We start from the raw sequence: 22016 nt of genomic DNA, 5'->3' as shown, positions 1-22016 counted from the left end.
ATACACGCCGGTCCACTTCTGGTTACGTCGTGTTCTTGGGCACCAACCTCGTCTCCTAGGCCGCCAAGAGACAGTCTGTTGTCTCTCACTCCAAAGCTGAGGTCGAGTACCGCGTTATGGCCAATGGCGTGGTTGAGGCTTTCTGGCTGCGCTAGCTTCTCTAGGAGCTCCATAGCCCCCTCCAGCGCGCCACCCTCATCTACTGTGATAACTTCAGGGCAATCTACCTCTCCACCAATCCCGTGCAGCATCAGCGCGCAAAGCATGTGGAGTTCGACCTACACTTCGTTCGCTAGCATGTCGTCGGTGACGTTTGGGTTCTCAGCGTCCCGACCACGCTGCAGTTCGCCGACATCTTCACCAAAGGGTTGTTGACGAGTGTTTTCGCTGATTTTCGATCCAATCTCAACATCTGTACAGGATACAGTTGCAACTGCGAGGGGGTGTTAGACCTCGATAGGGTTTTGGGGCTAGTCTCTTGTAATTACCTGCATACCCCTGTGTAATGGGCTAGACCCAGATACTCTTAGTCTATTAATACAACTCCCAACCCTAGTTAGGGTTTCACCCTCCAACTCATACGTAATTGCATACTAGTCGGTTGCTCGTGCGTTGCGACGGCTTACAACAATACCCATGTAAACTATCCACAAAAAATCTTAAGATTTTTTATTGTTTGTCTGCTCTCCGTATTATATTTTTTTGATTTGGCTAACTGATGTTATTGTTTACTTCATCCAATATGTCATGGTACAACACGACCAATGAAGTAAGCGATTAGAAGAGAGTTCACAACGACTGACTGAACGAACAGAGATTATAGAATGCATAATTCTACCATACAGAGACCAAATAAGAGAAAGTTTGTGAGCTCAAGTTTCTAAAATAAGTCACATAAACTCAAACTTATAAAAACGATATATCAAAATATGGAGTGGTTGTTAAAGTCAGGCATCAATCAAAACTGGATGCACTCCATATAAATTATGCTACTTCGTAGCAATTACTAACGTTTAAAACTAACAAATAACCTTCCATTTTACTGTTAGTGTGACAAACCATTGTTGCTCCATCTAATTCAGCAGCCTCAAACACCATGGAGTCCATTGCGCCAATGTGGTCTCAGAAACGACCTAATGCTTGCAAGAGCCAAGAACACCGTGCTATGCTTGGGCTGTAGCATCGGCCCGTAGTGATGGTCCGGCCTGACACGATTATATTTTTATTTTAAAAAAACATGTATACATATATACAATTTATATTCAATATTAAAAACATCTGAACATGATGTTCTACTGGTTAGACAGCTTCACCCAGTGTCTCCCGCCCTTCTTCCATCACCCCACCTCCTGCATCGTTTTTAACATTTTACACTGATTTTATCAAATGGACCGACGAGCTAACGGGCCGATTCAGCACAGTCAGCAGGCCGACATGACGTGCCTGGGCCAGAGCTGTTGCCCGCGAGCGTCTGGCCCGTGCCGGGCCGTGTGTTTTAGGACGTTAACCGAACGTGCAGCAGATTAATTTGAAATAGTTGTGAGGGGTTATTTGTAAAAAGATAACACAGGACGACCGTTGAAACTGGTGCTTTAAATATAATAGAGATAACTCATGCTAACACTATGATCCTAGAGATGGAAAGGCAAGTGTCGACAGCGAAGTGTCGACAACGACGTGATGGGAAAGGTTGATGGCAATGGTGGCGCTAGTAAGGGATAGGAGTCAATAGGGACGTGGAGTACGCTGAGAGCATGGAAGGGAGATGATCCAAATAATATTATCAATTAAATTTAAGGAATAGAGAATTATCTAGCGATCTAAACTATTGATTTTGATTGTATGTTAAGTCCGAATATAATTCATTTAGTAAATTTAGTGGAGGTTATGGGTGTGGGCGTGGTTTGGTTGGATGGGTTCAGCGAAATTTAAACCGGTGGGTTATATAATGGTATAGGCGCAGATACAGCCCAATCATCAGCTCAACAATATATCATGTACAACCGACCCTACATCCATCCACCTCACAGGGTCCAATCACCCTTGAAAAGTATATCCATCTCACGTCTCCGCCTATGTATATATTATATTATATAAGTTATTAACCAAGGAATGAAACAAACGCTACATATAAGTTAATAATGGCATATATAATTAGGATTAGGACTATTCCATCACCTCTATATATAGCTACTTCCAGAGCTTTACACATCTGTCATGACTGGCAGAGGCAATCATTCCAGTGAACGGGGAGTGCGCCAGTGCAGCTATCAACCCTTCGTGCGCCTGGATTGGGATTCTCTGGTTATCTGATAAGCTCCACAGCTCCAGAGTCTGCATACAAACAATTAATCAATCAATCATTTGTCTGCAATATCCCTTACATGTGGTTACTGCATTTCATTTACCTGATAACCACCAACAATCAACACTTTCGGGTATCTAGGATGGAATGTGCATGACTGATATTGGTTTCCATTGGATCGTAACTCATGAATGCACACACCAGACGATACCGACCACACTTTCACAGTGTCCTGACTTACAGATGCCAGATATTCACCATTTTCATCCCAGGACACAAAGTTTACCTCACTATTGTGACCCTAAATCAAACAACAACAAAAACAGTTTACAACTTTCACATTCCGGAGTCTGCATAACGTCTCATGCATATCGATTACCTTTGGAGGGCAGGGTAAGCTGGATTGCTTTTCAACATCAAAAATGTTCACCATGCTTCCAGCTGCCACAGCGAGGAGCTGCCCACTTCGAGGTTCAAACCTGACTCTTCCAGTTCCACCCTGCTTCACCTGTAAGCCAAAGTCAAATGAGTAAATCCCACAACTCAACTATAGCAAGGACAAACAACTGTGTAGATGGGAGGCAGACGTGTCAAGTATCAACCCGCAAAACATGAGTAGATGTAGTCTGACCAACTGTCCAGAAGAGAATTTCTCCATTGTCGTCGCAAGAGCAAAGAACCTCTGTCAATCTTGGGTGAAAATCTACTGATGTTACATGAGACCTATGCCCATGAAAAGTTTGTAAAGCGCCACTTTCCTGCAAAAAGACCAATAACAATAAACCTAGGATATCACTTCAGTATTACTCAGGCTATCTGATGCTGCGCCAACAATGCTGTCAAGCAAAACATAAATCAATAAGAACTAAACAGTAGTATCAAGATCTTTCTACCACCACACAAATAGAAACAAAAATCAGACAGTGTGGCTACTAGCTATGTCTATTAAAAATAAAGCAGTGTCCTTCACTCCCTCCTCCTGGTCTACATGCAAGTAAGCGGTCAGGTGTGCATAGTCTTGTGAAAAGGACCAGGAAATAGCATAGCACCATGAACTTAAGTGCATGGGCCACTGTTTTCATACCACCTGTTTCTTCAACCCCAAATCTTTGAAGTGATAGTATCTAGCAAATCTAAACCAACAAATATCTCATATTATGCTGTGGATTTTTTAGGATAATTGTAGAAAGAGGATTCAGAGACAGAGCAAGAGGGGTTTCAAGATATGAGACAAGTAAACATAATTAAAGAGCGCTCCCGAGTTCAACCTCCTCAGTCATCACATTGACTGGCCTATTTCTATTTGGATGGTATCCACAATTTGCCACACCACAGGTTAGGTACACCATGCACCAAAGTTTCTTAGGTGAGTGTTTTGTTCTCCATATGTTGTTTGCCACACTTTTTCAGCTGTATGTCCACTAGCCATGGATTCACATCTTAGCCAAATCATGCCTAAGGTGTGGCAAGCAAATTGTTAGCCATGCGTTAGGCAAAGTTTGGCAAAAAGGTCTGGCACAGTGGCACTATGTGGGCTCCATTCCAAGACACTAACTCTACTTTGTAGTGTGGTAGATAAGGTTTAGTTTTTTTGTTGGCAAGGTTTCAAATAAGCATCTACCTAACAACTACATAGAGTAGTCAGTAGTCACTGTAACAGGTCTTTAAAGAAAATTGAGAGAGGGAGAAAGAGTGTAGAGAAAATCACATCAGCAGCATTCCAAAGTCGAACAGTTCCGTCAGAAGATGATGTAGCCAACTGAGTTGAATTAGTTCTGAATCTTATGTCTGTGATAAAGTTTGTATGGTCTTCTATTTTGGTATCCATCTTAAAATTGTCCATATTCCAGAGGAAGACCTACAAATCACCAAACTTCAACACATAAGGAGCTGAGAAAATACTTTCATAATTTACAGGCTTGTTTCTCCAACTGAGATGGAGAGAGAAAAAAAGGCAGCCTTTCACGAATGAGGATAATTTTTTTTGAGCAACTTACAAAATAAACAGATGGAAAATGTTTACAGGAAATATGACATATAAACAATTTTGCTACTGGGCGTGGAAAGACAATTGTGCATATAGTTAGCAGAGATGGCCTTGATGAAACCAAATGTTAGGTTGAAATGTATTTTGTAATCTAAAAATGAAGTGTTCGCACCTGAAACTAACCATCATCTTTCTGCATGAGAAACTACCAGATATATCCCAATTTAAAACATTTTACCTTCTTCTCATGGCCGGCACTAGCGAGTAACTTCCCATCTGAAGAGAAGTGACAGCAAACAACTTTGTTGTTACTTGTACGGTTGTTACCAACTTCACTCAAAGAGAGACCTAAACAAAAATGGAAATAACCATTAGCTATTTGTCGTCAGGGTTCGACATCACGGTACCAAAGGTAGAGAGAATCAGAAAGAGAGGGCCATAGGCCTCAGACCGCAGCAATAGAATGCTGACACGGTAGTATGCATACAGAGATTCGGGCTGCCTGAACGTACGTTCCTATCAGTGTCCTCCACCCTGGTGGCGAACACTGCTCGGTCATAGAGAGAGAACGAGAGGAGGAAGACAACAGGAAAGGAGGGGTGAGTTCTGTATTTCATTCCAAAACTGTCGTTCTGAGTACAAGTGCTACTATTTATTACAAGCCACGCCAGCTAAGCGTCGGCCCACCATTCAACGGATCCACTCGGCACCGGACCACTTGCTACTGGGCTTCTTTGTTCGCCGGCCCAACACTTCATCAGTTCCTGCTCTCTTGTCGTCACCCAACTCCAGGTCGCCTACAGGAGTACTGACATTCCCCTCCTGTTGAGAGACAGCTTGCCCCCAAGCGTCGGCCCCTAAAAAACGGGCATGCAAAGCTGCTTCATCTTCCCAAGAAGTCAGTGCTTCATCAGACTCGGACCATCGCACACGCACTTGGGGCAGCAGGGTTCCACTACGAGATATCACCCGCCTGTCCAAAATCTGAAGAGGAACACGGGGAGCAGCGAAGTTATCTGGCAATGTGGTGCTGACTTGGTGATGCCCTTTGGATTGTTTAAGCTGAGACACATGGAATACAGGATGTATTCGTGCTGTCGAGGGGACCTGCAACTTGTAAGCAGCCTTGCCCACTCGCTGTAAGACTATGTATGGTCCAAAGTAACGAAAACTCGGCTTATGATTGGCCCGTGTAGCAACTGATGACTGTACGTAAGGCTGGAGCTTCAGATAGACAAGATCTCCGACACTGAATTCCCAATCAGACCTGCCCTTATCTGCTTGGCCTTTGTTCTCTGTTGAGCTCGCAAGAGATGTTGTCGGACGAGCCGAACCATCAACTCTCTGTCAGATAACCAGGACTGAAGATCACCCGAAGTAGGAACATTCTCGGTTGTAAATCCAAAATGGCGAGGAACATGTCCATAAAGTACTTCAAAGGGAGTCCGACCCAAAGAGGAATGGAAATTGGTATTGCACCAATACTCAGCCCAGAGCGACCATGCCGACCACTTGGAGGGACAGGAATGCACAAAGCAGCAAAGATACGCCTCCAAGCACTGGTTCACCCTTTCTATCTGTCCGTCCGTCTGAGGATGATATGATGAGCTCATCTTTAGTGTAGTACCCGACAGATGAAACAACTCTTGCCAAAACCGACTTGTAAACACCTTGTCACGATCCGACACAATGGCTGTGGGAAGGCCATGAAGCCTGTAAACTGAATCTAAGAACAGTTGGGCTACTTTGAGTCCAGAGAATGGATGCAATAATGGCAGAAAGTGTGCATATTTGGAAAAATGATCCACCACAACCAGGATTGTATCAGCACGATTAGAGCGAGGAAGACCCTCCACAAAATCCATTCCGACCACTTGCCATGACTATTCTGGTACTGGAAGGGGTTGCAATAACCCTGGGTACTTGCTTCTGTCAGACTTAGCCTGTTGGCACACCGAACAATTGGCCACAAATTCTTTGACTGCTGATTTCATTCCAGCCCATGCAAAGATTTGCTTGATCTTGCGATAAGTAACAGGAAAGCCCAAATGCCCCCCAAGAGGGCTGTCATGTAGTGCTGACATAACGTTCTTGTGAATACTTGGATCATTACCAACCCATACCCTGCCTTTATAACGTATAATGCCCGAGTGCAAGGTGTAGTGAGTGGAATCAGACCGACTGGTAGCAAGAGCAGCCAAAAGAGCTTGTGCTCTAACATCTTGAACATAGCTGTCAGCAACCTGAAGTAGCCATTGAGGAACTGCAGTGGATAGACTGAACAAGGCGGATTCAACAGGTGGCATGCGAGACAAGGCATCAGCTGCCCCATTTTCCACACCCTTCTTGTACACCACCTCCTTATATTGGAGACCCAATAACTTGGAGAACACTCTCTGTTGCCAAAGAGTGTTGAGCTTTTGTTCAGATAAAGGAGACAAACTTCTGTGATCAGTAAAGATAACAAACTTAGCATGTTGTAGGTATTGTCTCCATTGATTGACTGCAAGGAGAATAGCAAGATACTCCTTTTCATAGGCTGACAGTCCTTGGTTCTTGGGTCCTAAGGCCTTACTGACAAAAAGCCAATGGGTGACCTTCTTGTAGCAACACAGCACCAATACCATACCCTGATGCATCACACTCAATAGCAAAAGGAATTTCAAAGTTAGGCAATGCTAACACAGGGGCAGAACACAGTGACTGTTTAAGTGTATCAAATGCCACTGAATGATCCTGAGTCCATACAAACAGCACCCCCTTCTTTAGCAGCTCAGTCAAGGGCTTGCAATCATACCAAAATGCTTGACAAATTTCCTATAGTACCCAGCCAGTCCAAGAAATCCTCTGAGTTCCTTGCAGTTAGTAGGCACAGGCCAAGAATTAACAGCCTCAACCTTAGCAGGATCTGTAGACACTCCCTTGCTGCATATAACATGGCTTAGGTAAGCAATTTGCTGTTGTGCAAAAGCACATTTGGAGAGCTTGATATGCCATTGATTTGTTAAAAGCAATTGCAGGACCTGTCCCAAATGAACAAGATGACTCTCCCAGGTTTTACTATATACCAAAATATCATCAAAAAAACACCAGTGCACACTTCCTTAGTGAAGGAGCTAGGGTGGAATTCATGGCTCCTTGGAAGGTAGCTGGTGCCCCAGATAACCCAAATGCCATGACTCTAAATTCAAAGTGTCCATGATGCGTTTGGGATGCTGTCTTATATTGATCTTGTGGGTCCATTCTGATTTGGTGAAAATCTGCCCTCAAATCTAGTGTAGAGAACCAACAGGCACCATGAAGCTCGTCCAGAAACTCATCTATCACTGGTACTGGAAACTTTGTTTTGAGTGTAAGGGCATTGAGGTGACGATAGTCAACACAAAACCTGTAGGTTTGGTCCTTTTTCTTAACCAAAATGACAGAAGAAGAAAATGCACTCTTGCTTGGCTCAATAATGCCTGACCGCAACATTTCAGAAACTTGATTTTCAATCTCTGTCTTCGTGGCAGGTGCATACCGGTAGGGCCTCATCTGCACGGGCCTAGCACCAGGTATCAATGGAATTTGATGATCACACTCTCTGGCAGGTGGCATGCCTTTGGGTACATCAAAAACTGAAAAATACTGCTGTATCAAATCCTGTATAGCAGCAGGTAGCTTCTGCAATATAGTCTGTTCTTTGTCAGATAACTCGAACAAGTTGCAGACCTGGACCATTGATTCCAACAGTACTGATGAAGCAAGACCATGAAGCGTTACATAAGTTCCTTTAATAGGAATGGTCAACCACTTATGTGCCCAATGAACCATCATAGGACTGTGAGTCTCAAGCCAATCCATACCAATAATCAGGTCATACGTAGATAGGGGCAGCACCATTAAGTTGGAAGAAAATGGCACACCGCTCAAGGACCAGGAAGCTTCCAAAGCTTGGCTGGAGCAGCACAAGAACCATTTGCTATCTGAACATTAACAGGTTTGTCCAATTCGACGACATTGGGCAAAGCAGAAGCCACTGTTGTACTGACAGAAGAATTGGAACTACCTGAATCCAGTAAGGCCAAGACGTCCATTCCAGCAATATGTCCCACAAAGCGCATGGTTCGTGTAGCATGAACTCCTTGCTCAGCAACCTTGGACAAGAATGAATTCAACTCAAGAGTGTCTGTGATATCCTAGCCCATGGGACTGGGATGGTGATATCCTGGCCCAAGGCTTAATAGAATTAATAGAGTATCCATACCAACAAGGTGCATCTTCTTTTTCGGTAGCCTATCTTGAAAGAACCTCCAAGTCCAAGTTAAGTGTGCTTGGCTTGGAGTAATTTGTGATGGGTGACCGATCGAGAAGTTTTCTCGGGTGCGTATGAGTGAGGACAAAGTGCGCACAAAAGACTCGTGTTGGTCTGAGGGGACAATATATGATCCTAGAGAGCTGCCAGGAGTAAGTACCGCCGGTCCAGGGATTGGACGGGGTGTTACAGTGTCCTCATTCTCTAGGATCTCGGGGTCATCAGTATCAGGCAAGGGTACCATTTGCCACAACTCTTCCACCATTTGCAACTGAATAGTGTCAGCACACTTATGACCCCTGGCATATTGTAGTCCACACTTGTAACACAGCCCTTGTGCTTTGTGGTAAGCATACAGGGACGCTAACCGAGAGTCAGTAGAAGAATTAGGGGCCACTTGTTGTCGTTTGTCCTCCATCCTCGCATTAGGAGCCACCCTAGAGTCCTTAGGCACCATCGATTATGCTTGAGTGGACTGCATAGATGGAGACGACAGCAAGTTCTGAGGCCACCGACGAGGCTCACGTTTCTTGATCATCTCACCAGCTTCTTCCTGCAATTGAGCCAATACAGCAGCAGTATCGAAATCCTTGGGACGTTGAATCATTACTATTGCCTTAATACCGTCCCTTAAGCCATCAACAAACTTCATCGTATAATAAAGAGGGTCAGACATGTGTTGATATGCATTGAGTTTGTCTACTAATTGTGAGAACTCATCAACATAAGATGACACCGATCCTGACTGTCTGATATGGAAGAGTTGTCTAAGTAAAACTTGGTGTTGGTTCTTGGCAAAACGCTCTCGGATCAAAGCACAAAAACTCTCCCAAGATATATAACCCAATTGATTCTCAACTGACTGCAACCACCTGCCTGCAGGACCCACAAATTGCATGGAGGCGACCGCAATCCACGTGACATAATCGACCTCATACATGCAAAAGTAGGCCTCACATCGGGACTGCCATAACTTGGGATTTTCGCCATCGAAGGAAGGAAAATGGAGCTTAGGCAGATTACCCAGAGATCTGCTAAATGACGAGTTCTGGACATGGTGATCCCCAACCCCCTGTGGCCCACTACGATGTCCCAAGGACGCATCAAATGTTCCAAATGCATGTTGTGTCCGCGGAAATAGAGTATGACGAGGAGGTGGACCAAGGTCGTGCATACCATTGGTTGGGAGATGGTGATGGAAATGGGTATTTCCAAAACCAGTCCCCCGATGTAGAAGAGGAAAGTCGTGCTCCATGGGCCCGTCGGTGTGGTTCGCGTACGCAGGTTGGCGCCCCGCCGCCGACACGAATGAGCCAAGCATCCCAGCGTGGGACGCTGGCTCTTCGACCGCTGCGCGCTCCAGGAACCGAGCGACCTTGTGGAGCTCCGCCTTGATGCCCTCCACAGAGGAATGGATGTCGTGGACCGACCCTTCGATGCGGCGACGCCATGCTTCAAAGGAGGAAGTGATGTTCTCCAGGGATGCGACACGGCCCGATGCGTCCGCCGAGCGCGTCGAGACGATCCATCGCAACCGCCTGCATCTCCGCCATCTGGCCGTCGAGACGCGCCCGTAAGTCGCGCCCGAGGTCCGCTCAGAGCAGAACGCCTTCCACCTCATCAAATTTGGCAGACAACGATGCGATGTTCTCAGAGTTCTTTCCCACGGTAGACTCCAATTGCTTCCAGCGCTCCTCAGTGGACTCCAGCCGATCGCACATCTGCTGCAGGAGCCTTGATTGTGTCGCCAACGTCTTCTATTGGGTCTCAATGGACTTGGATTGCGCAGCTATTGCTGCCGCAACGCCGGGGTCTGCTGCACCCGACATCTTAGCCCTCCTGGTGTAGTGGAAGGTCGTCGCCAGGGCCGGAACCAAATATCTGATACCACTTGTCAGTGTCCTCCACCCTGGTGGCGAACACTGCTCGGTCATAGAGAGGGAACGAGAGGAAGACAATAGGAAAGGAGGGGTGAGTTATGTATTTCATTCCAAAACTGTCGTTCTGAGTACAAGTGCTACTATTTATTACAAGCCACGCCAGCTAAACATCGGCCCACCATTCAACGGATCCACTTGACACTGGACCACTTGCTATTGGGCTTCCTTGTTCGCCGACCTAGCACTTCATCAGTTCCTGCTCTCTTATCGTCACCCAACTCCAGGTCGCCTACAGGAGTACTGACAGTTCCCCGTGTGGTGGATGTACAGATGCAAGCGCGGATAGAGTTTACATGCTCAAATGATGACTGAGCTAGAGAGTGGGACTGAGAACCTAGAGACTTTGAACTTAGATGGGAGCCTTTGAACACTAGTCATCGGCCCTGGCGTATCTACTCACCTGACATCAGTCATCGAACATCCCTTTCTATGTTTCTCTACACCATTTTATAGCACGAGGAGAGAGTTACATCCATGTATGGACGACGAGCCTCGTCTAGCAAAGGTCCAACTACTCCTATGTTGTCGTAGTTGTTTCGCCGTACACGGTGCACGCTTTTAGTGTACCACAATGGTGAGTGTGACATGCCACAGTGGCAAGTACCAAGTGGGAGTGTCCATATCATCGAGTACATCATAGTTGGTAACCGTTTTAGCCGTATGGACTGTATAGTGCCCGCGGGTACGCCTGTGGCCTCAAGCGTGGCTACAGTAACACCCCATGCCGTTGAGTCCAGCAAGTTGGTAGTCGCACGCACTGCATAGAGCTCATAGGTACGCCTGCGGTCTCAGATGTGGCCACAATTACACCTTTTGATCGCAATGTCATCCCTTGCAATAAATACAAAGGACAAGAACCTTATCTCAACCACCTGGCGCCACCCGACTAGCCTGGTTGGGGGCGAACGTGGTGCCGAGGTCGTGCCACCCTAAGGGCGTCTTGGGGAGTGATAGAGGGTTAATGCATAAAGCCACGGCCTGTAGGGGCCAGGCTAGCATAGGGCCCCGAGGATGCCAGGCTAGCATAGGGCCCCGAGGATGCTAGGCTGGCACTAAATGAGGTCCACTTTGGGTTTGCCTTCTGCTAATGGAATTCTAGAACATGTTTTGCACACATTCGAGGTATAGCATCTGTCGAACGCTAACAATACCCCTGGGCCTGCCGCATGCCCAAGGAGGCCTATAGGTAAGACCATCTTCTAGTAAATGCCTAACGAAATGGGTCTGTCGTGCGCACAGGGATATTATGCGCTTTAGCTGCCTTGACCAGCAATACAAGTATCAATCAGTAGTCATACTGTATGACTCCCGAGTTGCAAGAGTCGTTCATAGAGAGGGAGAGGGACCCCTTTAGTTACGGGTGTGCGGTTCCATCTTATTTTCCTCCACTACAAATCCGCCCCACTTGCCAATAGACGTTTTCTGCCCTGTCGCCACCCCCAAACAACCGCACTTTACCCCAGACATTGACACTATTATTATGCCTGCAATTACCCTCTCAATAAAGTGGGGTCATCTAGCTCGCTGAAAGTAACCAGTCTGGTAAACTGTAAGCTATTGAACCCTTCACGATGGAAAATTGTTAAAGTACCCTGCATGTATAGCTTTTAACCATAATCATTTTGAGAGCACATTAATTCTAAGGTTAAAATACTTACCCTTTAAGGACTCTGTATTGTGCTCTGAAGACCCTTTTTCAAGTGCTGCAAACATGCCTCTTCCGTCTACATCATCATTCGACAAAAAAGAGTCGACGTTTTCATCAAAATCAACAAAACTATCCAAAGCATCCTGTAAGTAACATAACTCACTTAGGCACAAATATATCTCAGACCTCAGAGACTCAAAACACTGACACAAAAGCATGGACAGGACCATACCATCTGGTTTGAGGATGAGGCAAGTCCACCAGTTGCATCCACACCACAAATCATTGAACTCTTCTGTAAAATATTAACATTGCTAGCCACTGGTACTCCACCACCAGGGGTATGAGTGGATGGAGTTGACGGAGGAGAAGGCCCGACAGTATTTCCTGTGCCAGAACTATTAGCTGCTCCGGAAGAAGTTGGCTTCCGCTTTCTAGTGTTCTGGATGTCAAGAAATTAGGAAAACTCATTCAGCATTAGCCACAAGAAGCTACAGAAAACTTCGAGGTTCTTTGTCACCTGCTGATGCGGCTGTTGCAATTCCATAGGCCTGTGGCCTGAGGACTGCTGCATCTGGGCCATCTTCAACTAAAGCATTGCAAATACTTTGTAGAGTCAATGGCAGCACTAATACAGTACTGAGGGAGAGGGAGAGAACAGTGGAAGGGGTGAATGGCTCAGATAAAACAAAATTAAACAGAAGAACATATGATTTGATGGCGATATCAAACGCCAGACATTATGTTTGAACTTGGTTTACCAAGTAAAACTGACTACACACCGACCTTCATCAAATAATCCGGGTCATCTGGTCGAACATTCGGCGAAGCAGATGGTGCTGGAGAACCCATTCTGGTAAGGTCATTCTGTGTTTGTGCCTGAGCAAGCAACTGTTGTTGTGGCGATAAAAGTTGGAACTGGTTTGAAGATGGCACCAATTGCTTCTGCACACCTAAATTGGACCGGAGTTGGTCAATACCTGGGACCTTTAGCAAACAACAACAAATATGTAAGCATCCACAACAGAGAGGTACGCAAACGCAAACATAGAAAGGATTATCAACTCACCGTTAAAGGCCAACCTTTAAGTGGCACACTCCCAACACCACCTTGATTTAGTCCTGGCAATGAATTGTAACAAAATTAGTATTAAGCAGGTCAAAGGCATCTCCTACTCAGAGGACAGACCCAGTGGTGGCAGCTCTCACATGAGTGGGGTCTGGGAAAGAAATAACCGAGGGAAGCCTTACCCCTGCATTTTGCATCTTCTACTCAGAGACACTGACTAATTAATGTTACATGCCTAGGGGTCTCCTGACTTAAGAATCCATCCCTACTGCGGTACTGCCTACTTTAATCAAATCTAAAAAAAATTACTTCAAGTGAAAAGGATGCATTATACAGAACAGCAGGGCCATGTTCTGAACCAGCCTTCGATTTGTAAAAGTGAACATGATTAACTAATTTCAGTAATTCTTCTGGCACTGAACTCATGTATCTATATGCTACTATTTGAAGGTTCCAACTAATTTATATCAATACCGTCCTAGTCTGCAGATTTTCCATAAGAGAGTACTAGTATTAGGAAGGTTTGTTTTTTTGCCATGGTTTTTGCCAAATTAATCTGGTCTTAATGTACGGATAAGGCTGCACTAGGTTGTTCTTACCAATAACCAAACGAAGACATTTGTACCTCTCACGCCCAAATGAAAAAAAAAAATGTGTCATGAAACGGGCATGCTGGAGAACACATCCATGCCCATGGCACTTATGTTGTGGCCTATGAAATTACAAATACAACTTTACTCAGAAGCATAGAGGGGCTTTTGCACATTTTCACTAGCATGGATCACCTGTTACTGCAAGGAACTAGGAGGAAAGAATTTACAATCAATTTTCTTGAGCAAGAAGTAGAAACAGCAGCAGCAGCAGCAGCAGCAACAGTAATTCAGTTGAGGAAGAATTAGTAAGTTACCAACCAGTGGCAAGTAATGCAGGTTTTGGGTGCATCATCCCTGATGCATACATGGAAGAAGGGTCTGCAGGCATCGTTCTCTGTGGCATACCAACATCGGGCTTGATGTCCTGAAGATTGATGGAGAGAGTATTAAGGAGTATTGTTGAGTGAGATAATAAGATAGGGTAGAAGGGATATGTTACAAGTTGCTGGTTCCTTGGATGAAGCTGCTGCTGCATAGGCATAGGCCTGAAAGGAGAAAGGGATGGATCATAGTCAGAACAGGGTCATGATAATTAATAGAGTTGATGAGAGTGGTTGTGGGTGGATGAGGTGCACAACAGCTTACCCAGTGTGGCTAGGTGGTGGTGACTTTAGAAGCGCGATCCTGTTTGCGTCTAGGAGATGCTGTGAGGCGTCGGAGTCAATAGGGTTGGGGTTCCTGACTCGGTCTTGCATCATTTTGGACGCGAGGACAGCGGAGACATCGGAGTTGAGGGCATTGATAGAGGCGGGAGGAGAAGCATCTCTTGTAGTGTGGAGGTGGGGGTTGTGTTGGTGCAGCAGCTGCTGGAGCCTCATCTGGTGCTCTCTGGACTAATAAAATAGAATCGAATCGATTGATTGATTGAAGACATGGGGGCACGCAAGTAGTAGAGGATGAGTAGCAGTAGTACACATACATCGTGAAGGGGATGAGGAGGAGGCGCCCCGGTCCCGGCGCCGATTGGCTGCTGTTGCTTGGCGGTGTGGTCGATGAAGGCGGCGGCAGTGGATGTGGATGAGGCTTTGGCGGTGGACGAATGGAAGATGTCCCAGAAGATGGACCACCACTCGAAGAGGAAGCCGCCGGGGGCGTCGATGGCGACGGGGTCGGTGGCGACCTTGCCCTCGGCGATGAAGGCCTTGGCGGTGGCCTGCAGGTTGCGCTTCACCAGGTAGTCATAGATGTAGACGTCGAGCCTGGACGGGATTGGGATTGGGATTGAGATTGAGATCAGGATCAGACAATCATCGTCATAAAATCAAATCGAAATCGAAAGAGAAGGAAGGAAGGAACTCACATCTTATCGGCCTCCCAGTTGGTCCGCGCCATGGATTGATTGATCTCGCGATCGATCCGCGAACCCAAACCAGGTTGCAGCCCACAGGGGAGGGGAGCTACTAGCCACTAGAAGCTAGCTAGCTAGCTAGCACTGGGTGGGGTGAGGGATCGAAGAGGGGGGCGAAGGGGCAGACGACAGCCGTTCCGATTCCGACGAGGGGGTGAGGGGAGGAAGGGAAAAAGGATGGATGGCGGCAGCCGGCAGGCAGGCACAGCAGCGAGGCACAGCAGCGGCCGGCTGGCTGTGTCTGCCTCTGACAGGAGAAATTTGCTATTATGGATGTCTTAAGATGCGGCTTCGACGATTTAGAGGCGTAGGCGAGTGATTCTCTATTATGGAAAACAAGGGACAACCCACACTTCAAAATGGACATGACCACGCCATTACCAGTTTTGAACGGAGATTAGGGCTGTTTAGACAGCCGCCGTCCCAGCGCCGTGAGTGCTCTGCTGCTTTCCCGTCTTCTCCCTTCTCGCTCTTCTCCTTCTCTCAAACGCACCAGAGAGCTCTCGTCTCGGACCGGCTTGAACTCCGCCTCGCCCGTGAGTTTCTCCACCCCCACCCCGCTGTTTTCCCCCCACCGACGGAGAATTTTTGCTGCGGGCCAGGAATTTTTGCTGCGGGCAGAAGAACTTGGGGTGCCTGCCGCGTCGCCCTTGTTCATGCAAGCAGTGGGAGTCGTCACCAGTTTTCCCCCTGAGAAGGTTGCTGCCAAACGTTGTCTAGGACCGGATTGAAGTGCGCCGCCCACCCCGCTGTGTTCCACCCCGATTCGTTGAACTTCTCTGCCCCATTCGTTGAACTTCTCTCCCCCAACCAGATCCAACTCGTCGTGTGTTCCTGGCCCGTTAGTTTCTGATGGATGATTTGGAGCTGTTCAACGACGCGGACATTGGCATTTCTCCCCCCCCCCCAAGGTAGTTAATATTGGTCGACCGTGCTATGATTATTGTACATATAACCATTGGTTTTGTAAATAATGTGTTGAATTACTGTCAGGTCCCACATTGTCTTCACCGCATAGTTCAAGTCCCTTACGTGGTCAGACTGCTAATAAGGTATGTCTCCCTGCAATATTGTAAACTATAGTGAGGTTAGCAAGGTATGTGAATTCAGTTGGTCATGCAGGACAACGATTGGGAATTTTTTGTACTAAGCGATTTTTGGAATGAGGAAGGGAGACGTGATGTTCCAAGTGAGATGCAAATGTATTCTGAACTAGGTCTGAATGAAGAGGACAAGGCAAAGGAAAATCAAAGAGATGAATCCGTTTTAGGTGGTACTAGTAATTTGGATCAATCGGAGCCTATTAATTTTGGAGACAATAGTATAGACCAACCAATGGAGGACTTCCTACCAAATGAGAAGAGGGTTGTGTATGATAAAATGAATCTGTCAATGCAACCTGGTAGTTTGTTTCCCAACATGAAAGAATTTCGAATTGCTATGAGGCAATATGCCATAAAACATGAGTTCGAGCTAGGAATAGAGGTAACTTCGACTACCAGATACGTCGGATATTGTAAAGGTGATGATTGCCATTGGAGGATTTATGCACGGGAAGAAAAGAAAGGTTTACCGACCATTGTGGTATGTTAAATCATACATTTGTACCACAGCTATGTTGTGAATTTATGGTATGTTTGTGTGCATAGTTGTGATTCGACTATTTTTGCAGGTTGCTGTATTGCATGATACGCATACTTGCACATCTAGTGGAAGGAGGAAGACGACTACACCAAGTTGTGGATGGGTAGCTTTTCACGCTTTACCACTTCTTATGAAGAAACCCCAGATGGGTGCCAAGGAATTGAAAGATACACTTCAAGGAATTCACAATGTCACTATTGGGTACGACACAGTTTGGAAGGGCAAGGAGAAGGCATTACAAGAGTTGTTTGGCACTTGGGAGGAGAGTTTCAAGCTCTTATTCTCTTGGCGGGAGGCAGTCCTTGCTAAGGAGCCTGACAGCATTGTAGAGATTGATGTGGTGTTAGAGGATGGGAAGTACTATTTCAACCGTTTCTTTTGTGCCTTAGGACCTTGCATCTCAGGGTTTAGGGATGGTTGTAGACCATACATAAGTGTCGACTCGACCGCACTGAACGGTAGATGGAATGGCCAGCTTGCTTCAGCAACCGGTGTGGATGGCCATAATTGGATGTTTCCTATAGCATTTGGGTTTTTCCAAACTGAGACAGTTGAAAGTTGGATTTGGTTCATGTCCCAATTAAAGAAGGCTGTTGGAGAACATGGAGTACTAGCTATTTGTTCGGACGCTCAAAAAGGCTTAATGCATGCAGTGACACATTGTTTCCCTTATGCTGAGAAGAGAGAGTGCTTCCGACATCTCATGAACAACTATGTCAAAAGCTACTCAGGTTCCGAACACATGTATCCAGCTGCAAGGGCATATAGAAGGGAAGTGTTTGAGCACCATGTCAGCCAAGTAAGAAGTATTCCTAAGATAGCTGAATATTTGGATCAACATCACAAATTTCTTTGGTACAGGAGTGGTTTCGACCCATCTATTAAATGTGATTACATAACAAATAACATGGCTGAGGTCTTTAACAACTGGGTGAAGGATCACAAGGACCTACCTATTTGTGACTTAGCTGATAAGATTCGAGAGATTACCATGGAGTTGTTTCATCGGAGGAGAAAGATAGGGGAAAGACTGCAGGGATTGATCTTGCCATCTGTTATGGCTACACTGAAAGCTCAGACTAGAGGATTGGGCCATTTGACAATTGTAAAAAGTGACAATTACTTGGCAGAGGTGAGGGATAGTACTAATTGTTTGACAAAACATGTGGTGAAGGCAGAGTCGAGACAATGTTCTTGTGAAGAGTGGCAGCACACAGGAAAACCTTGTCAACATGGATTGGCAGTGATTGTTGCCCAGGATGTAAGGAATGTTGGTATGGAGAACTTTGTTGATGAGTATTATTCTGTAGACAAGTTTAGAAAAGCTTACATGGGAAGGATTCAACCTATTGGTGACCGTTCTTTTTGGCCGAAGGTGGATTTTTCAAAGGAGGTATGTGCACCAATGGCTAAAAGAACGGTTGGGCGACAAAGGAAAAACAGAATGAAGAGTTGTCTAGAGGGTGGCAGTGGGACAAAAAGAAAGGTCATACAGAATGCTCAAGGAACAACTAAGATAAAAAGACAATACACTTGTCCAAGCTGTGGTCAACTAGGTCATCGGAAGACCAGTTATAAATGCCCTTTGAATGGAACAAAGAAGAGGTTAAGACTCCATTTATTAATTGACCAATGCTGTAGTGTTTAATTGACCAATGTTTTACTGTTTAATTGACCAATGTTTTACTTTGTAGGAAGAGGAAACCAAGGAAGAATACTACGAAAAATTGGATCCCGAAAGAGTTGCGGACTTCTACATCACAACCTAGTACTTCAAATAAAGATGTAGAAACCGGTGGCCAAGAAGACATCAATGCTGATGCAGAACTAGTGCTTGTTGAAACCGGTGGCGATGAACTAGTGCGTGTTGAAACCGGTGGCCAAGAAGACAGCAATGCTGATGCAGAACTAGTGCTTGTTGAAACCGGTGGCCATGAAGACATGAACACTCATGCAGAACTTGTGCGTGTTGAAACCCCTCTTAGTTCTCCACCCAGAAGTTTGAAGTGGCTTGTGAAGAAAATTACTCCGAGGAAGAAAATGAAGCGTGATGTGCAAAGGGAGTAGCTAGAAAGACATAAAATTCTGGGAGCGTTTGTGAAATCTGTTTGTATCCGTTTGTGAACAATGTAGCTAGATGATGCCAGCCGGAAAAGGTTTGGTCTGTTTAATAGCTAGATGCCAGCAGCAAAAATCTGTTTGTGAACTCTGTTTGGGCTGTTTTCTGGGTGTTGAACAATCTGTAAGCAGATCTAAATGGGTGTGTTGAACAATTTGTTTTCTGGGTGTTAATGTTCTATTAAAAGTTCTGTTTTCTGGGTGTTGAACAATCTGTGGCTGTTTTCAGAAAGTGCTGTTTTCTGGGAAAAAAAGTTATGTTTTCTGGGAAAAACAGGTTCAATGTTTAACTGTGAACTGCGGCTATTTTCTGGGAACAACTGGAGGCTGTTTTCAGACCAGCGGCTGTTTTTTGGGAAAATGGCCAGCAGCCGTCGTTAACAGCGTCCTAAAACTGGAGCTGGGAACATGTGCAAAAATGTGCTGCTCGTCCAAAAAAACTGGGAACCTGGGAACCTGGGAAGCTGGTACAAAAAATTGGTAAGCTGAAACTGGGAACCTGGGAAGCTGGTACAAAAATTGGTAAGCTGAAACTGGGAACCTGGGAAGCTGGTCGCCCAAAAAAAAAAATCTGGGAACATGTGCTGGGAACATGTGCTGCTCGTCCAAATTGGAAAGCTGGGAACATGTGCTGCTCGTCCAAAAAAAATCTGGGAACATGTGCTGGGAAGCTGGTAGCAAAATTGGAAAGCTGGGAACCTGGGAAGCTGGTCGTCCAAAATTTGGAACATGTGCTGGGAACATGTGCTACGAAAAATTGGATCTGAAGCTGGTCGTCCAAAAAAACAGCTGGGAAACTGGGAACCTGGCGCTTGGCACCTGGGAAGCTTCAAACCTGTGTTAGAAAAATTAAAACCTGGGAAGCTGTGAACCTGGAGCTACATCTGCTTGAGTATACTGGGAACCTTGGCTGTTTGAAACAGACTGCATACATAGCTGTCCTCAATACTTAGATAGTCTTACATAAAACTGGGAACAGAAGATAATAAAACTGGGAACAGACTGCATACATAGCTGTCTTGAATACTTAGATAGTCTTACATAAAACTGGGAACAGACTGCATACATAGCTGTCTTGAATACTTAGATAGTCTTACATAAACTGGACCACATCACATAGAGATGTTTCAAGTACATAGTCTTGACATCACAAAAGTCTACATAACTGGTTACAAGTTCATCTCATGACACAAACTGGTTACAGGTTCATCTGGTAGTATGATCAAATATCTGGTCGTAGTCGTAGCCCATAATACGACAATGCTCGAACAAAGAGACAGCAACTTTGTTCTCTTCCCACTTCATGTCTTCAAAAACCATTTCCCACAGCTCCGGATCTTTTGACACATATCCATCTTCTTGGTCCTCAAATTCTGAAGGGTTACAGTCGTCTTCAACATCTGAAGGGGGATGATCTAGGTCCCAACCAGGACATTTGTTCTCCAGATCTTCTTCACAAACAATAGATGTCTTCTCGAGACCCTTGCACACTTCCTTCAAATGCGAAGAAAGCTTTCCAACCTTACCCCCTTCAACTTCTGGGATGCTACAACACAACCTATTCATGTTTTGTATGATTGAAGATTGCCTCCTCATCTCTTGTATGGCATATCGCAGTGAGTTCTTGATGCTAACATGATACTTCAAGTCAACATTATCCTGTACAAATTAAACTACTTGTTGGTCCAGTGGATGACTAGTTTACCATTCTTCTGAAGAACTAACCCTAATTGCAATGCACAGCAGCAATATACCATATGCAGCAAAATAAGATAGCAAGAAATTCAGTTACCTTTGATTCCACCATGGAGTCACCTTCTACAAATCTACCATACTTCACAGCAGATACGACACGTTCAACCTTACCCGCTGCAATAGTGGCAGATTCAACAGCCGCACGTGCCTCCTTCTCAGCAACCAACGCTGCACATCTCGCCTCCGCAGCTGCAACAGCCGCAGCACGAGCAGCATCAACAGCCTCTGCAATAGCGACGACCGGAGCAGTTCGATCCATCTTCCTGCTATTTGAGGGAGGCGCCTAGGGTGCGGCGAGATCTCAGGTGCGGCTAGGGTTGCGCTGGGATAGAACAGAACGACGGCTGCTGGTTGCTGGTAAAGAGGAGACAGAGAGAAGGGAAACGGGATGTAGACGCCGTGAGATTCACTGCTTTAATCAGAGAAGTTACCAAGTAATGAAGTGTTCTTGTTCGTTTTGGCGAGTGGCCTATTCCCTGCTTTTCCATATCAGCTAATCCCTCGCCTACGCCTCCAAATCGTCGAAGCCACATCTGAGGACATCCATAATAGCAAATTTCTCCTCTGACAGAGGGACGGGAACAAAGACGACGCAGCAGGAGAATTTTGCAAACACGACACCATCTATGACAGGCTTCAGACTTTTGGCACCACGGTCGTGGCAATTAAAAGCGTGGCATCAAAATCTCCCTCGTTTTGAATATTTAGCATCGCGCGCGCTTAATGGTCATTAGGTAGTGTGCAGTTCCCGTCGTGCCCTCGCTCCGTTACACCCTTGCCGCCATCTTCTTCTTGTACCGTCTCACGTATTCCATTCTCCTTCTCTCTTCCTCTTTCTCGCCATGTCGTCGTCTTCCTCGAGCGGCTCTGTTCGTCGTTCACTGGGGTGCCTTCGTGCCCTGCCCTACCCTGTCCTTCACCGGATCTCGCCCTTCCCTCTGCAGGCCCATTCCCGGATCTCGTCGTTGCTTCTCCGCCTGGCCTTCACCGCATCCTGCGTTCCATCGCCCCCCAACGCCGCCGTCTCTGGTAAGCATTTCGTTTGCGCCGACCCATTCCATTTAGCGTAGTATATTGTCCTATGAATACTCTAGCAACCATTTAGCGTAGTATACTGTCCGACGTAGCATCCATTGTATGTGCAGTGTACTATGAATAATACTGGCAACGATGAGGCAGTTCCCCCCATGGACGAAACGACTGCATGCACTGTCGAAGAACACGAGTGGGCATTGACTTGTATTGGCACACAGCC

At 45.9% G+C, this 22016-nt stretch overlaps 3 protein-coding genes across 6 annotated transcripts; 1 reads left to right on the top strand and 2 right to left on the bottom strand.

Moving 5' to 3' along the window:
- Positions 1-806: 806 nt before the first annotated feature.
- Positions 807-15498, bottom strand: LOC100285229 (uncharacterized). Of its 4 annotated transcripts, none has more exons than XM_020553157.2 (17): positions 15197-15498; positions 14816-15095; positions 14482-14729; positions 14336-14381; positions 14155-14260; positions 13244-13296; positions 12961-13161; positions 12695-12763; positions 12407-12616; positions 12185-12317; positions 4531-4640; positions 4014-4163; positions 2908-3063; positions 2685-2813; positions 2409-2606; positions 2179-2334; positions 807-1205 (listed from the first exon to the last, which is right to left on the bottom strand). In XM_020553157.2, the coding sequence occupies exons 1-16, from the start codon at positions 15226-15228 to the stop codon at positions 2191-2193; spliced, it is 2265 nt and encodes a 754-aa protein (XP_020408746.1). In that variant the 5' UTR covers positions 15229-15498; the 3' UTR covers positions 807-1205; positions 2179-2190. The 4 variants fall into 4 exon arrangements, with proteins under 4 accessions (XP_020408746.1, XP_020408742.1, XP_020408748.1 ...); XM_020553153.2 differs by lacking the exon at positions 807-1205 and adding an exon at positions 1925-2073; NM_001367215.1 differs by lacking the exon at positions 807-1205 and having other exon boundaries at positions 1965-2334; positions 15197-15432.
- On the top strand, positions 15482-19218 carry LOC109943568 (uncharacterized). Its single transcript, XM_020547058.3, has 5 exons — positions 15482-16155; positions 16238-16296; positions 16367-16828; positions 16917-18493; positions 18583-19218. The coding sequence occupies exons 1-5, from the start codon at positions 16101-16103 to the stop codon at positions 18953-18955; spliced, it is 2526 nt and encodes an 841-aa protein (XP_020402647.1). The 5' UTR covers positions 15482-16100; the 3' UTR covers positions 18956-19218.
- Positions 19219-19989: 771 nt separating this feature from the next.
- On the bottom strand, positions 19990-21278 carry LOC109943815 (uncharacterized). The gene is made up of 2 exons (XM_020547321.3): positions 20799-21278; positions 19990-20665 (listed from the first exon to the last, which is right to left on the bottom strand). Exons 1-2 carry the CDS (start codon positions 21018-21020, stop codon positions 20213-20215), a joined length of 675 nt encoding a protein of 224 aa, XP_020402910.2. The 5' UTR covers positions 21021-21278; the 3' UTR covers positions 19990-20212.
- Positions 21279-22016: the final 738 nt, after the last annotated feature.

Source organism: Zea mays, chromosome 1 (genome assembly GCF_902167145.1).
Source record: "Zea mays cultivar B73 chromosome 1, Zm-B73-REFERENCE-NAM-5.0, whole genome shotgun sequence".
Taxonomy (NCBI): Eukaryota; Viridiplantae; Streptophyta; class Magnoliopsida; order Poales; family Poaceae; genus Zea; species Zea mays.
This window is presented reverse-complemented; position numbering and strand designations above follow the sequence as displayed.